The following is an 18,178-nucleotide window of genomic DNA, read 5'->3' on the forward strand; positions in this document are numbered from 1 at the left end:
TGCTGTAAAACGCCACTTGGTAGCAAAGGCATAAGATGTTCTCTGGTGAAGAACTTCGGCTCTAAGACCAGCAGTAGCTTAGTCGCTCCACTTTACTGATTTAAGTTGGCCAAGACCTGAGCATGTAATTACAAGACTGAGGTAAGTGGTGAGGGGAAAACCACCTTAATGATCCTTGATGTATTTTGTCCCAAGTACATCTGTCCATGAGGGTTCTGGTTGTAGTAAACACAGAATTATTGTGAGGTATTATTGTTCAATTGAGAGGACCCTCCATTTTGTTACGTGGCATACCATTAAGATAAGGTAAGATTTATGGTCACACATACATCGAAACACAGTGAAATACTTACATTTTGCATAGTGTGTTCTGGGGGCAGCCTGCAAGTGTCACCACGCTTCTGGCGCCAACATAGCATGCCCACAACTTCCTAACCTGTACGTCTTTGGAATGTGGGAGGAAACCGGAGCACCCAGAGGAAACCCACGCAGACATGGGGAGAACGTACAAACTCCTTACAGACAGTGGCCGGATTTGAACCCGGGTCGCTGGCGCTGTAAAGCTGTGCACTAACCACTATACTACTGTGTCTGCCCTACTACCATTGATTCCATTACCAAGAATTCTCATTGATTGCATACCAAGAATTGAACAGCAATTTATAACTGTTTGACATTTTACTGAGTATTAAATATTTGAATATTCACATAAGATTAAGTTGGAAGTTGAAACCTAACCCAAGAAGGAATTTTATTTTGGTTATTTGAGGGAATTGAACATATTTTGGTGCTAGATAGCCAAGTAATAACAATGGCTTGGTTATAGGTCCTTCCCAGCTTATGAATGCCCAACTTGTATACGGTCCATATATACGGGCATTTGGAAGACCAGTGGTATGGATTTGTCAGCTGCTGCAGTGCTACAGGCATCTTCTACCATGGGGAACTCAGTTCGCAGTTACATTTCCGACTTGCAAACTGTTTGAGTTACGAACAGTTCACAGCAACAGAACCCTACCGTAACCTGTGGAGGACCTGCATCCCATTTTTGTTAAAATATGTATGTCTTTTGTATATTGTACCACAAAATGAAGATTTTCAGTGTATTTTACAAGGGAACTAGTTCACAGATGTGTGTCAGTAGAACTATTTCCCTTGATTATTTGGCAATTACTGACTGAACCTTTTGGAATTTTGTTACACATTGCATGCACAAGGTCAGAACTTGTTGATTGTCCACTTTGTGATGACAGCAAATATCAATGATCTTACCACTGTTACTACAGATAAAATTAAAATGGGCAAATATGTTGGGTGTGATGTGGTAGTGAAGTAGTAACCAGATTGAAGTACACCATAAAATAGTTCTGTCTAACACTAGAAAACATACAGTTACTCGTCAGGTTGTTGTGCTTCTTAACTAAACTATCATGCTCGAAGGAAACCTAATGCAGATGATTTTTTAAAAAAATCAAGATTATTTTTAACAAAGCTGTAAAATCGAGAAAACAACCGTTGCTCTCTATCTTTAGCAAGTATTCTACCTTTTCAAAAGAAAGCCCTTGAATGTTTGTGGCAAAGTAGTCCATGCGTGCTTTTGCTGCGGTTGAATATGGTCATTCCGCTAAATGTACAGAGCACTAACATTGAGGGAAAAACTGGATTTAACATTACTTTGATCGGAAGTTATTGTTTTGTGATTTGTATCTGACAATCCAAGTAGCTATCATTTTAATTCACCATCTTTTGAAGGTGATTAACTCTTTTTAATGAGGGAGTTATTTGAGTAGTGCACACACACAGATAAAATGGAGTTCCAAATTCTTGTATTCCATGAGAGTAGAGCACACCTTGGATTTAAAATGCTCTGCATAGTTTTTTCTTCCTTTGGGAATTCCCAGATTGCCTGTACTTGCTAATAATAATTCAGAGCTGAAATACAATTGGCTGTGGAACAATGCAGAAACCTCACTCTATTGTTAAAATTTGCTTGTTTCAATTTGTATGCAAGATGCAAAAAAAAAGTTTGCTGTTAGAGGGGAAAAAAATTACAATTTGGGTTTTTTTTTCAGGATGTCTGCAGTCTTTGGTGGAACATATTGTTTGCGACATTCAGTGCAATGCCTGGTGGTCGACAGAGAAACGGCAAGGTAAGGACATAGGCAATGACCTATCTTTCATGCAGCATATTGGGGAAAAGTAAGGGCACATGAAAAAGGAGCCTTCTTCTGAGATCACCCGTGGTATTAATCAAAGATCAGCCTTGATTAAAAGTTATTTGTGTAAAGGTCCACCAAACAAGGAAACTCGGTCTAGAATATAGAAACAAAATTAATTTTCTTGAGATATTACAGCAGCTCCTGATCACCCAAGCTTGGAAGACAAATCATTTGAGCTGCCAGGGGCTAGTGATGAGTGATGTTAGTTTTTCCATGTGGCCTTACCTACACTAATTGATTTTCATCTGAAGACAAAAAGCCTCTCTGTTGCATTTTATAAATTGAGTTCACCAAAAGATTCACCAGATTAATCGCTGTTGATGATGCTTGTCATTCCAAAATGGGGGAAAAACTTTAATGAATTTTCAGAGTTCATTGCTGCAAGCAGGGTTGCCCTTTTTCACTAGTTAAACTCTTTTACATACAGTGGCAAAACTCAGCCAGTGTTCAAATGTCCCATTTTGTCCAAGGTGGTATTGTCAAAGAATTGTATTTTTTGTTGCATTTTGTTCTGATGTGGAAGATTTATTTTGTACCGACTATCAGCTGCTAACATGATTGAGAAGTATTTGAGAAATTAATAGTACAACCAAGGAATGTGCATCAGCTTAGGATACTGTTCCCAAACAGTATCAGATCAAGACTAGAGCACTTGTACACTGGAGTGCCTTAACATATCAAGCATTCCAATCTGAATTAGAATATTTTAAGCATTTAATGTGGCTAATCTGAATGTGGGATATGGCACTGCATCTGATGGTCACAAAAGAAAATGGTGGTTGGAGGATGCACTTAAAATTATAATCCAAATGTGGGCATTCATGCAGTGTTTTGTATATTATCAGAACCAGTGCTTACAAATGTGGAAAGACGATAGGGTGATTTGCTGTTTAGGACACTCCCACCATCTACTCTGATAGAGGTGAAAAGCCTGACTCAAACCTATACCAATTACACTCTCAAATATTTTCTATTGGAGGAAGTAATTGAGATGATAAACACTGAGCACAATTAAATTCTTTCATCTTGATAGTTTTTTGTGAGTGGCTATTCCAGATTGGTTTACATTTGTAAGTCTATAGAAGTTTATCATTGGCATTTTTCTGGATACTTGCTTCTGATTTATTTTCCCTACATTCTTCAGTACTGACCTGCTTCTGTTTTGCTTTAAGTCCATTAAGAAAGTGCACAAAATTTATGATCAGTGAAACAAATATGCACAGGAAGTGAAAGTTGCATGTGTGACTTAATATTTTGGTAGCAATTACCTAGGATGTTCCAAGTCATTATTTAGCAACACTGATAAAATATGATGGAGAGGAAGGAGGGTGGGAAAGGACCTCAAGAGACATAATACTTGAGATGTGTGTTATATACTAAATATCTGGTATATTGTAGAAGATGTTCCTGTATTGTCTGATGCTTCACCAAAACAGTCTACCTAGCCACCAGAATATCTTGCATCTCAATTTCTGCCACAGCCTGTTAGCTGCTAAATCAGTCATAAAGGTCTTTGTTACCTGCAGTCAATTATTCTAATACTTCCTTTGATAGTCTCTCATCATCCACTCTCTGATTTCCATCTCAAATTCAAATTTTGTGGTTTTGTCCTTGTGTTCAAATTCCTCTGTGGCTAATACTCTCCTTATCCCTGTTATCTCATTCAGCTTGCCAACCCTCTGATCTCTTGCCCATTATCAAGTTTCATTGGTATCATTCACAGCCATTAAATACATGGGCCCAAGTTCTGGAGTGTATTCCAATTCTGGAGGGACAAAAGTGGGGAGAGGTGAAAGTCATCTTGTACTTGAGGATGAATGGTAGCAAATGTTTGCTAGCAAGTTACACCAACATGTTCTCATGCCAGGTCTGCTAGTGAGAATAAGATTAAAGTAGGATTGGAGTCAATATTGCAATTGTTTAGGAATCCACTTTACCTAGGCTATTGATGGAGAGTCTAAATTGTCTGGGCAGGTGTTTTGAATGTTCCATTTTCATTGAATGTCCTGAGTGTTTTGTAGTTGATGTGTTCTGCCCTCTGTCCAAATTGGTCTTTCCCCCCCCACTCCTCCTCCTTCAGAATCCACTTGATACCTACTTCCCCACCCTGCAATCATCTGCCTTTTCAACAGCTACTCAACTCCACACCTCCCACCACCAGTCCATCTTCCAGTAATGGTATAAGTGATAGTATATTGCAGAAGGTAATATAGGAAATAAGAGTAGGAGTTGGTCATGTGGCAGCCCGAGTCGACATTGCAAATAATTTGTTCTTCCCTCCTGCCCAGCCCCGGAGGGAATTAAGGCCAAGTATCATATGGCCCTTTTAATTTTCAGTCTTGGTTTGATCATCCCAGGTATAACATGTAAGGAAAGCAGGACTTCCAAGTATCTAATATCGCATAGTAAAACCCTCCAAGTATGAGGAGGATGGGAAGAGGAATTTTATCTTCCCATGATTGTACTGGTGAAGAAAACAGCAGCTCTGCAGGAGAAAGTGTAAGGTTTTGTTTTTAATGCTTCTGCCATTGATGCACTTGAGCACCTTTTATCCATTGTTACTGTCAAATTTTCTTGGAAGTTTGGCCATTGATAAAGAAGAGGACATCATTGCTTCTCTGTGACTGCAGTCAAATTGGAGCCAAATTTTGACAAATGACTGAGGAAATCATTTGCCATTGATAAGTACTGCACAATATCTTCCCACCCCGAGCTCGGGGCAAGCCTTTAAGAAGCAGTCGCTCTTTATTTCACATCCCCTCCCTATTTTTGAGTCGGAAATGGGGAGACCCACTAAAGGTGCTTCAAAGGCTGCAGTGCTTGAGAAGAATGCGTGCAACCTTCAAATCTGTGGTCACAGAGCTAAAAGAGTGAATTTGAAGGAATGTTTATGGCTCATTTCTTCAGCTTCAGTAGTTGTAAATGTTTAATGCAAACAATTGAACTGATGGAACAACATCTTTGACACCAGTCAATCAGGTACAAGGTATTAAGATGTATGAAGAAAATTGTTCCATTGTTGCTTTCTGTTTGTGTTTCAGGTTGAAATGTAACTGACAACCACATATAAGAAAATAAGCAATTGAATTATTGCATTATCAGGATAGAAGGGTAACTGTTGATTTTAAGGTCCAATGTTGATACAGTGGAAGAAGAAATTTAAATTTTGCTAGCAGAGAAGGAACCACAATCATTTGCAAATTTAAGGCTGGTGGCAGTGAATAGAAGGGTGAATTATCCCAACTTCCTTTCCCTCATGCATTTAGTTGTTGCAACATTCAAACCTACCACAAGAAAAAGGTATGAACATTAAAAAGTTCATATGTACAGTTGTTATGATTTTCTTCAGGGTATCCTTTAACAGTTGAAGAAAATAAACTGTCATTTTCTCTTGGATCATCTGAACAAGTAATATATAGAAGACCATTACTGAGGTGTAAAGCATTTCGGAAAAAGACTCAAAGGTAGTTCAAGTTTTAAACTAATTATAAACCTAGCAGGCAGTAGGAAATCTGGAAGCAGTAAGCTTGGTTAAAATAGAAATATATAAATAAAGCAATCCATGTATAAGGTGGGAAATGGAGCTACTTGCCATTGCTACTGAAATGATGTAAACCATTAATATCCTTTATTTTTTCAAATATTTTCAAAAATTGACCAAAAATATTTTTGATTTCTGTTTTCCTTCCTGTTACGGACTAGGTTACTATTGGTGAATGTCCCTTTAAAATAGCATAGTGGTGTGTGTGTGTGTGGCATGGTTACAACAACAGAAGATGAAGGACATAATGACGTTTTTGAAGCAGTCAGTCGGAGGAGAGAGAGAGAAACCAGCCTGCTAGTCTCTATCAATGGATGAAAAACAATAACTGTGTCTGTCACTACAATCCACATATGGATTTTTGGAGTAATCCGGTGAAGTCCACTTTGTCGTTAACCTGTAGAGGGAAACGGGTATTTGTGTGGACGGCCAGATCTCGGATGCTTTTCGGGGTGGCAGATGCTTCGGAACAAAGCAGTGGAGTTCACTTTGTTGTTGACCTGTAGAAGGAAACGGGTATCTGTGTGGACAGCCGCGATTCGAGTGCCTCTCGGGTGAGGAAGATGCAGTGGAGTAGTCGCTGCTGAGTAAACACTGAGGTATGGTTTGGGTTCCAAAGTGGAACATGTGGATTTCATAATTACTCTCTCTTTTCTCCCTGCACCTACATCTTATCTTCAGTCAGTGGTGGTTTTGAAGAAGCCTTTGTTCACGTTTCACCTTATGGCTTGCTGAACTGAACTTTGAAAACTATTCCTGGACTTGGAGTTTGGGAGTTTGCCAAACACACTGAGTTTAGTTTTTGGGGTTAATGTTTAAGATTTAACATTTTTACTTCTAACATGCTAACATTTTTACTTTTATTTTTCTTATTATCATAAGTAGTTATTAATAAAGTAGTTTTTAACACTGATGCATGACTTGGTGTGTTTCTTTTGTTGCTGGTTCATAACAAAATTGGGGGCTCGTCAGGGATAGATCCCAAGATTAGAACCATAGAACAATACAGCACAATACAGGCCCTTTGGCCCAAAAGATTAACGAGGGTGGTCTGAAGTCGAACTCAAGACTGGTACTAGAGGTCTGAGTTTGAACAAATTGGGGTCTTAGTGGATGACTGATTATGGTCGGTCTGATAAAATTGTTTTTGATTGGCTTGTGTGTGGAAACCAGCAGCAATGGATATTGATGCATTTTTGGAGTGACCAACCCTGGAGGGACTGGAAGTGGCGAAAAAGAAAAATAAAAGTAAAAATGTTAAATCTTAAACATTAACCCCAAAAACTAAACTCGTAGTGTGTGTGTGTGTGAGTGTGGCAAACTCCCAAACTCCAAGTCCAGGAATAGTTTTCAAAGTTCAATTCAGCAAGCCATAAGGTGAAACGTGAGCAAAGGCTTCTTCAAAACTACCGTTGATGGAAGACAAGACGTAGGTGTAGAGAGAAAATAGAGAGTAATTAGGAAATCCAAATGTTCCACTTTGGAACCCAAACAACACCTCAGTATTTACTCAGCAGTGACCACTCCACAGCATCTTCCTCACCCCGATAGGCACTCGAATCATGGCCATCCACACAAATACCTGTTTCCTTCTACAGGTCAACAACAAAGTGAATTCCACTGCTTTGTTCCGAAGTATCTGCCACCCCGAAAAGCATCCGAGATGATATGGCTGTCCACACAAATATCTGTTTCCCTCTACAGGTTAACAACAAAGTGAACTCCACCGGATCACTCCAAAAATCCATATGTGAATTGTAGTGACAGACACAGTTATTGTTTTTCATCCATTGATTAGAGACTAGCAGCCCCTCCCCCTCCCCAAACGTCATTACGTCCTCCTTCATCTTCTGTTGTCGTAACCACGCCCCACACACACCACTTTGCTCTATCTTAAAGGGATATTCACCAATAGTAACCTAGTCCATAACACTTCCATTCTTGTAAGAGTCATTGGGTTACAAGAATCTATTTTCCTCTGCCTACAGCCCCAGCCCTACACCCAAACTACATATTTTCAGGTATCTGGAGGACACAAGATGAATCATGCAAGATTAACCTCGTGCATAAATTCCTGTCATCTTTCAACCCTCATTTTATCAAAACACTGCTTTGACTTTTATTCAGCAAGAAGCACATTTTGTTGGTACTTGGGTCGTCATCCACCCACTAGGTGGACCTTGTATCTACGATCTGGAAAACACCTTCCCTTCTCAGTGTTTTCATAAGTAAAAGACACGGGGATCACAATTGTGAATTCTTAGTCTAGGAGCAACTGCAGATGCTTATCACCTTCCAGCCTTCATTTTGAATGGAGATGTGCATTTTTAAACACATTTCAAATATAGGTAAGATAGTTTAATGATCTAACTTTCAACAAGTAAGTGTTTATGTAGGTTTACAACTTGCACTTAAACTTGCTGGCCCTTTTTCAGATATCTTCAGGCATCAATTATATGGAAAATCCTTGTGTGGTATGAACTATGGACAGCATAATGAACCTACTGCAGTTTTTTTTAAAAAATGCTTCACTATCTGTGCATGTGTCAAGAAAACTAAAAATAGACTATTTCCTTTGCATTTTGTGTTTATTTTAAATGTATTCCATAGGAGCTAAATTTATTCTGTATCTCAAATGTTTGGATTCGTGAATTCTGCAAATTTTTGATTTTGTGAATTCATAAGACTGAATTTCCATAACGTGGCGATTTCATATTCCATAACAGTTGGAGGTGTTTCCCTGAGAAATGCTTCTTGACACCTTGTGTGTTTCTCCCATCAGACAAATTAACAAATTCTGAATATTGACATTTTTATCTGTGTATGTTTTAAAGGGTTAATTTTTCCATAAAGCGTTTGAGCAAAATACAATGTGATGAGTCACAGATATTTTCAATGAACTAGAAGTGGTTGGTATATTTAAAAAAAAGAGAAAATAGTAATTTGGATAATTTATCCAAATAATCAGCAGTACTATTGATTCCAATTATACAGAATTAGAATAATAAGGGTATTTTGGATTGTAAATATTCTAAATGTGTAGCAACAAACAAACTGCTGGAGGAACTCTGGTTGAAAATCTTCTGGGGGGGTGGCGCAGGGAAAGGAGAAGGAATTATTGTTTCCGGTCGAAACCCTGCATCAGATTGTTTGTTGCTCCAGAGTTCAACATCTACACTCTTCTGTCTTCATTCTAAATGTATATGTTATATGCTTCAGAGTGCTTATAACAAAATCACATTAAAGTATGGGCCATTTCAATTGTAAAGTGAAAGTTATCACAGAGTTTCAAGGTTAAGCATAATTCATTGCCAAATATTAAAAATTGGAAAGCTTGAATTGGGAGAGTAAAGGGTGTAAATGTAATAAGTTAAAGAATATTAATAGCCATAGTGTGGGAAAATATGGGTAATTCAAAAGCAAAATACTCTGATGCTGGAATTGAAATAAAAACAATTCTTGTAGTTCTCAGCAGGTCAGGTAGAATCTGTGAAGAGAAGACAGTTACTATCTCGCATGACGACATATGCGGCTTGGTCTGCTGAGTACTTTTTATGGGAAATATCAAGTAGTTACACTGGTTGGTAAAATATAAATTCAAGGAAGTAAAACTCATTTGTTCGTGATAGGATTATTATCAACTAAATTATAAGTAACTTTTAGAATTTCTCTCTGAAGTAAGGAAGTAAGTTAAATATTCTTGGAGAAAATGGGGGTGGCAATGATGCCAAATAATGGAAGTTATTTTCATGTAGAGTTTTTTTCCTCTGTAAATCAGAGGGCACGTGTATAAGTAAAATTGAACTTGAATATAAATTTGTCATTAATCCAGTAAATGCCATGTTCATCCTTGTGGGAAGTTTTTGGGAAATTGGTAATTCCTAGTCATCCAATGTGCAGAAGGACTTGATTAAGAGAAGAACATTTGGTCACATTCGGTTTAATAAATCTGGTGATGAAACCATTTCTGGATAGAATTGGATATATCATCTTTGTTTTCTACTGTTATTTGATCCATGCCTATCTTAATGTCAGTATGTTTACAATTTTAGGGTAAACAAACCTGCAGCATTTTGTTTTAAAATGTATCCTATTCATAGAGTAATAGAAAATGTCTGGAGATCTGTGTTGCAAATTTAGCTCAATCAAAACACACCTGGTAAATGGATTTGGGGTTGGTAGAATGATCTGTTTCACAGCTTTAATTTTTTTGAAAATGTTTTGCATATGAATATCTTTGTACATCTATCTTCCCTTATGGGATGCATTTTTCTGTAAGGTGAATTATTTCTCTGGAGGATGGTCACTTGCATTCATTGGTCTGGATAATTAGCCATTTGAAGAAAATGTATTGCATCTGTTAGACAACAAGGTCTATATCTACAAGCAGTGCATGGCGAGGAAGTCACAAGTTGGATTCCTCATAATTCAAACGTTTTGGGGAAAGCTTCCAGAGATCTGAAATTATCAGTATACTAGTGAATGTAATTTTTGAAATTTAATCATCCTGCAGATTTAGGAACAATCTTTCAAACATTTAAATGTAAATTCTGCTACGTGATCACCTTTTGCTTATATACAGTTCAGATTCCCTGGAATCCACACTCCTACTGTGGTCTGGTTCTTTGTTGTATAAACAATTCATCAGTAATTTCAGTTGTTTAGAATCTGAGAATAGAAATTCATGAATATCACTGATTAATTTTACTATCAGTATGTCAACATGCCATATTTACAGTTTGAACCAACTTTACTGTAAGATTTCACAAATTCAGGTTGGCAAAATATCAGGTTAGACATTTAATATAAATGAGAATTGTCATTATTTCATTATTTTGTATTTTCTTGCACAAGTTTTATTTTTTTGTTGAGTTCCCTGTAGTTTGTGAATAATTACCCAACTTACCTAGTTTCCTACATTATGTGTTAATTTGCAGATGTAAAGCTGTAGTTGACAGTAATGGCCATCGCATAACCTGTGAATATTTTATTGTGAATGATGGCTATCTACCTGAAAGAAATACTAAAAATCTCCAGTACAGGTAAGGACTATCACATTGTTCTTTCAGGTATTCCTATTAAACTGCCAAATATCAGATATATTTTCCTATCTAAAATTGACCATTTTGAGTAAATTGTAATTTAAAAGAAAATGTGTTCAACAAAATTTAATTGATTGAGGAAAAAAGAAAGTTTCATTTTATGATGTGCAAAAGTGTGGCAAAATTTTAATGGTAATTAAAAATGCATAGAGATCCTAATGTAGAAACTGGAGATTAAGAAGGAAAAATGAGCATCAAAAATTAACTGTGGGTGTGGAAGTATGTTACGTGGTTGTAATGTGCTTGGGATCACATGATATGTACTTCTGTATTTGTAGTTTACCATTGTGTAGATGATGGCATGCAAACCATGATCTTAATCAGTTCACAACAGTTCCAGTCCCAGAGTAGAATGGTGTCATGTAAGGCTCTGTCATTGCCCAACACTCTTCTCCAGTCTTCCTTCCTACGATACTGCACCTCCCCCTTCCAGCAAGATCACGTCAACTGTAGTCAAGCTGCAGTACGCAGATGATGTGTGTGCACACCTTTGGAAACAGAGCTCCAAGTCATCCACCCTTTCACTATAGGATGCAAGAGAATGAGGCTTAATATCTGCAAAACTGAGTGTTGCACCATCCTGTCCCACTGTAAAACACCACCCTCTGGTCCACAGGGAGACCCTGGAAAAACATGGATGGCTTCCTGATCTTGGGAGACAACCCTCAATGAAGGCAAATGCTGATAGTGAAATTCATTAGCATGTACAATGCATTAGCACAAATTTTGGCCATCTTCGGAAAAGAGCATTTGAAAATCAAAGCCTCATCCACCACGTCTGTGGCCTACTAAACAGAAATGATCTTTTCACTGGTCTGTGCTTCTGACATGTGAAATACTTGCAAAGGGTACCTCAGCAACGGAGAGACCACCAAAGCAAAATCCTCCAAATCCACAGGTTGAAATGAGATTACCAGTTAAAGCAAAAGATTCAAGCATGTTTTCAATTGTCAAATATTAGAATATTCTCCAATTTATAGGGATCCCTGGTTCATGACTACTCACAATGGAAGAATATTTTGGATGGCATTGAGAACTTTGAGTCTACTCATTGGAAGCCCAGCATAAATGACGGAGCACACCAGTTCCAAATTACCCACATACCTGATCAAGAGCTATCTACCCCACTTTTAACAGAGTATGTGCATCTCACATTGGGATCATAGGCCATCCTAGAACCCATGGAACTGGAGTGGAAATGAGTCATCCTCAATCCAGAAACACTGGTTGAGGAAGAGAAAATTACTTGGCAAGAGAAGCATTGAATCTGAATTATGAATGGAAAAACCTACCAAGTGTATATAATCATTGGACATTTGAAAGAGTCATTGTTTGTTACTCATTTTCACTTTCTGCAATGGAAGTCCTTAATTTTAATTTGGAAAAGGTTAACCATCGACATCTTGTAATGTGGTTATACTAGTTGTTGCATCTATGCTACTACATGTCATTTATTTTAGTCTTTTTAGTTCTATATTGTTGTAATTATCTTTTATCAGGTACATTTCGAGAGCTGTTCTCATCACCGATTCATCCATCTTGAAGTCTGACTCTGAGCAGGTAGTGGCATTTACGAAGCCTGTTCAATATCATAATTTATGTATATTGAAATATTAGCAAGTAGCCTTTCAAAAATATTATTCTGATAGCTGGATAATTAGCTTTAATATAATGAAAACTGTTTAAAAGCTGCATTACTAAATGCGGACAAAATGCTTTTTTCTAATCATGTGCATACTTTTACAAAGATTAAGTTTAAGTGTATAGGACAGCACCTGTTAATGGAAACCTTAACCCAGTTTGAGTGTTTATAGTTTTTAATGTTTTAGACATTCTGGGTACTGCAGTATTGATCACTAGAACATCTGAGGAATGCGTATGTGCTACCTAGTAAATAAGAGGATACATTATACATGGTCAAAGTCTTGCAAATATGCCTGCTAAAAGACCTTTTATGGGGTAGTCAATCCCAAAGGTCCAAATCCAGAAACTGATGTCTTTAAATACATGGGATGGTTTTCTAGCTAGTATACAGATGTGAAAATTATGGAAATGTTCAGGAAATTTTGGATGCTGTGATTGAAGGGTATTTTGGATGGGTGAGCCTTCCTCATCTATCCTTTTTTTTTAATCACTCTACAGTTATAAATATTTTATATACCAAGATTAAACCATTAAAGCAGACAACAGTCAGCTATCCTGGAAGAGATGTTGTGCCCCATCTTCCTCATCTCACAAATGAAATTGTTATTACTGTAAGGTATTTATAAAATTAGTGCCTTCATACCTACTTAGCAAAGAACAATGTCGATAGTATTACTGATTAGGGAACTTGCAAGTTTGAAGCATGTTTCGGGTATTTTGTTTGGTACAGCTGTATTCCAAAGTTCATCTAAGTACTATGCAATGAAGCAAATCTGAAGCAGGCCATCATGACAGATCAGTTGTGTACTGCAAGGTGCCATAAATGACAGTGGAGCAACCATGCAAATTCCAATACAAGATTATCATGCGGACAATGCGACCTTTTGTTTGCACTCAATCACTAACCATATACACCGATTTTTACAGATTTCTATTTTGACTCTGCCTGCAGTGGGGGATTGCCAACCATCTGTACGAATCATTGAACTCTGTCCATCTTCAATGACCTGTCCACAGGGCACCTGTAAGTTAGGATTTTACATTTACTTCCCCAGCAAATGGCTATTTTGTTTTGAAATCAATATCTAATCCTGTTTGCTGTATTATTTTCATATTTAAATTGATTTTTAACCAAGTGATTTACCCTGGTCAATGATTATTGAAGATTAATTCATTTATGCTTCAAGCCCCAGATCATGTGTTCTGAAGATTACACACATGTAATCAGAGTTGCCAGCTGACTGGAACTGAAGTCTTTCACTTGCCCTGAAAATATGACTCAAATGATCGAATCATGAACTGAAATCATTGCTCTTCCTGCTAGGAGAGCATTACATGACAAATGGCTTCAGCTGCTGTTACTAATTCAGTCATACCTGAATGACTAAAACGTGTTGGATAATAGAAACTGATGTGGCAGGCTTCTGCAGAGGGCAGAATGTAAAGACAGTATGAAGTGCTATAAAATATAGTGATTATTTTTGATTTATTGTTCAATTGTGTAAAAAGTTTTTGTGGTATTAGGCATTTTGCAATAAAGGAAATTAGATTCTCATCATCACCACCACCACCCCCATGTTGAAAGCCTAAGGCAGTATGCTGTCATTGTTGATGGGGATGTTTTGTGCAGTAACCCAACACTGTTTCTTCCACTTCAAGGAATATCTGATGAAGGCCCCTGATAACTAAGCAGAATCTGAAGAATAAACTCTGAACTATTCCTTATTTTGAACCATTAAATCATTCAGTTATTATCAACCAAACTTCCTTTGACATAGCTCGTTGCCTTTTGTTTTTTAAAAGGCTCCTTTGAATGTTTGAAGGAATTGGTCCATAAAATATCTGTAACATATAGAATAAAAGTGGAACAATTGAGGAAAAGCAAAACTAGCATTTCTGTGCTTTGCTAAAATGTGAATAGTATAGAAACCTTATATATACCTTTGAGGTATAAATCTTTAAATAACTTTACAAATCTCTTATGAAGAACGTTATGCATTGTCACACAATGTAAATTGCAGTACACAGCAATGGTCATAAATGAACAGTAATACAGTCCTGAACTGTAACTCTGAAAATCCAGGGATGTGCTTGTACAGTAATGAACAATTTGCAAGTGAGCAATTAAATAGGCAAAGTAATTTGCCACTTCAACTATTAACAGAAATAGTATATCTTCAGCTAAGTAACAATGCTCTTGTACCTTAAAGTGCTTAAGTGGTGAACCAATTATGCTTTGCCATCCAGTCAAACATCAACAGCTACTGTCCCTCCAAGTAAATAGTAAATGCAGGACTTCACACTGTCCAAAACAGTTTGTATTGCATTACACTACATTATCACTGCAAGCATTGAGTAAACTCATCTTGGTAGTCCACTACATTGTTATCATTGTCCATTATTGTTTGAGAATAACGCTAGCTTGGAACATTCTTGCAAGTTGTATCCTAACAGATGAAAAGTATAGATTTTTAATCAGAATTAACTTTGCCCTTGATTTGCTTCCCCCACACTCAAAGGTTCAACTAGATGCAGAAATTGATATTTTATAAAAGCTCTGAGCAAACACCTGTCCCACCTCATGGAGCCTGTTTGTTGGGTCGTCTCCTCCTCCTCCTCCTCCTCTTCCTCTTCCTCTTCCTTCCTTCCTTCCTCCCTCCCTCCCTCCCTCCCTCCCTCCCTCCCTCCCTCCCTCCCTCCCTCCCTCCCTCCCTCCCTCCCTCCCTCCCTCCCTCCCTCCCTCCTCACTGCACTAAGCAGCATGTGGGAGAAGTTGCATTGACCTGCCCAACTTCTACCCCTTCAAAGACAAAAGCCCTGGCCCATCCGTGACCCCATGGCCCCATGTTCCATGAAGGCAGCTAGGAAGCAGGTACGAGATAAAACAATTTTTTTTCCTCAACTGCTTGTACTTTTTGTTGCCAGGAACACAAGTAAATGTTAGGTCTACATGGTTCACCAAGATGCAACTTAGGGCCGCTTTAATCTATATTTCAATATTTTGTATAATGGGAAATCATAGGTTTGGGATCTCTTTTAAAATGCATGCAATTTTTTTCATTAAAATAAAATGATAATAGCTAGGCATACACTTTCCAGAACATAGTTTTGTATAATTTTGGAATTGGAATTTAATGATTTAATGTAACTTTTTTTATGTACTGTGGGATTTTCTGTGCACACAGTTCATTTACAGCATCAAAGTATTTGGAACCTCATTACCTTTGTTTCACTTAAACTTCCAGTTGTAGTTGCTCACAATATTACGCTAGTGACCAAGTACACAAACATTGTCTTGAATTTGAGATGTCAAGCATTTATGTTTCTAAATTTACAGTGTTCATTTTAGCCAATAAATAATGCTTTTTATGAGGTTTCATCTCAAGGAATCCTATGTACATGAATCTCTCATAGTGACTAATAAAGTTGCCTATACCAAGAGCTTCACCATAAATTGGATGTCTAACCTTGATGTGTAAGCTTCCATTGCTTAGGACGTTCAAGACCTATATGAACTATTGGAGGAGTAGGTGCTGAAACCACAGCGTGACTTGCTTCAAAGTGCAAAATTATTAAACCTGTGCAAATTGGCAATACCAAAAAAACAAATGAACATTGCAGATTAAGTAAAATCTTCAAATTACATTATCTATATGTTAAATGAAAAATTTGATCATAGTGTTAGAACACAGTTTGGAAAATTTTCTTAGTTAAGTTGCTTACATTTTTATCCATTTTAAATGCTTCTGTAATTGGTGCATTTATTTCATTTGCAAATAGATTTGGTCCACTTAACTTGTCCATCGAATGGATCTGCCAAAGAAGACTTGGAGCCTGTGATATCTAGACTTTTCACACAATACAGTGAAAATGAAGAAAATGGTATGAATTCAACTTTATTCTCTGCAGACCATGACTAAGTGGACATTTATGTTCTCGTACTCTATTTTTCTATTTGTATATGAGACATGAAGGTTGCTAGCATCTGTGATTACCATGGAAGGTGGTGGTCAGTCACCATTATGAGACTTTACAGGCCATGTTAGGAAGGTGTTCTCTTGAGATAAGGTTCCAGGATCTTGCCATAGCCTCAGTGATGTGTCCAATTCAAGATGTCTGGCCTTGAGGGAAACATGTAGGTGGTTGACTTGTGCAAGAAGTTGGTGAAAAGGTTTTGGGAAGTCAGAGGAAGTCATTGAAGAATTACTCCTTTTGTAGTTATATTATTTACATGGCTCGTCCAGTAATAATTCTGTAAGAAGGTGGGTACCTGGAAGATAGGTGATGTTGTGGGTGAGCCCACCCCTCTACTATTTAGCTTAAAGCCCTATCTACAGCCCCAGTTCTGCCATTCGCCAGGACCCTGGTCCCAGTGTGGTTCAGGTGGAGTCCGTCCCATCGGAACAGCTCCCTCCTTCCCCAATACTGGTTCCAATGTCCCACAAATTCAAACAGACTTCTCCCACACCAGTCTTTGAGCCACGCATTTAACCCTCTGATCTTATTGATCCTGTGCCAATTTGCACGTCGCTCAGGTAGCAACCCAGAGATTATTACCTTTTTGGTTCTGCTTTTTAATTTAGTCCCCAGCTGCTCAAATTCCCTCAACAGAATCTCTTTCCTTGTTCTACCTACGTCGTTGGTACCCACATGGACCATGACAACTGGATCTTTCCCCTCCCACTCTAAATTCCTCTGCAGGTTGGATGACTTGTCCCGGGCACTAGGCAGGCAACACAGCCTTCAGGACTCTTGATCATGCAACAGAGAATTGTGTCTATTCCCCTGACTATACTATCCCCCTAACAACACTGGGAATTTTTCCCTAGAACTTCTCACAGTTGGTCACAATGACTTTGGCATAAGATGAGCAACAATCCTGTTCATGTAAATGGGGCTTTCATTGAAATTAAGACTAACGCTTGACACTTTGACCTTATTCATGCTGTTACTTCAGTTGAAATCAAACTGAACTGGGCATGGATGAAACTGAGAACCTTTTATTAAAGTTTTGTGGCTCTTCTGGTCAATGCATTGATGCAATGTTCACTTTATAAAATCATAGAGTTTGTATTTTTACTGTCAAAATACTGGTCTACTGTAATTCTGAGCTGGTCTCCAGAGGCCTGTAATCAGAAGCAAATATCGACTAAAGTTTCATTATTATGAGACATAATTGCACAAGAAGTAAGATTACAAAAAGGAGTTACCAGCTAATGTGATACACTCATGGGGCTGGAAACAATTTAGAAGCTTATAACTAACGATCTTGAAAGAGATATGAAGAGTGAACCAGATAATACTATTCTGGAACCTGACTTCCTCAACGTGAACTTCTGACGTGACATTACAGTAATCGCATACGCTAACACATCAATAACTCATGCACATAATGAAGCAATCACTTCACACTCCAAAGCTAGACATTATGTACAACACCTGGGGTCATAATTGTTGTTCTGGTTACATTTTAATGAGAACACATTCGCATAAAAATGACGTGCTATTGCAGCAGTATTCAGTCATTTTTTTTCTCCCCCTCTGCCTTGCCTTTTTCAGTCATTCTTTTATAAATGCAATTCTGATATAATGGATTCAATTATGCTTATTGCTATAATTCATTCATATGTTTTATGAAAATGGTGTTTCATTAGATCTCTATAAACAAAGAA

The 18,178-nt window shown here is 37.7% G+C and overlaps 1 protein-coding gene across 1 annotated transcript in view; it reads left to right on the forward strand.

Annotated features, from left to right (window-relative positions):
* Positions 1 to 18,178, forward strand: part of chm (CHM Rab escort protein) — an 84,290-nt gene that overhangs the window by 52,817 nt on the left and 13,295 nt on the right. Inside the window, exons 9-13 of the mRNA XM_052021204.1 lie at positions 2,073 to 2,150; positions 10,698 to 10,802; positions 12,362 to 12,422; positions 13,434 to 13,530; positions 16,287 to 16,388. Coding sequence (XP_051877164.1) covers positions 2,073 to 2,150; positions 10,698 to 10,802; positions 12,362 to 12,422; positions 13,434 to 13,530; positions 16,287 to 16,388 — 443 coding nt within the window. The remainder of the gene's footprint in view (positions 1 to 2,072; positions 2,151 to 10,697; positions 10,803 to 12,361; positions 12,423 to 13,433; positions 13,531 to 16,286; positions 16,389 to 18,178) is intronic.

Source organism: Pristis pectinata, chromosome 8 (genome assembly GCF_009764475.1).
Source record: "Pristis pectinata isolate sPriPec2 chromosome 8, sPriPec2.1.pri, whole genome shotgun sequence".
In the NCBI taxonomy this organism is placed as follows: domain Eukaryota; kingdom Metazoa; phylum Chordata; class Chondrichthyes; order Rhinopristiformes; family Pristidae; genus Pristis; species Pristis pectinata.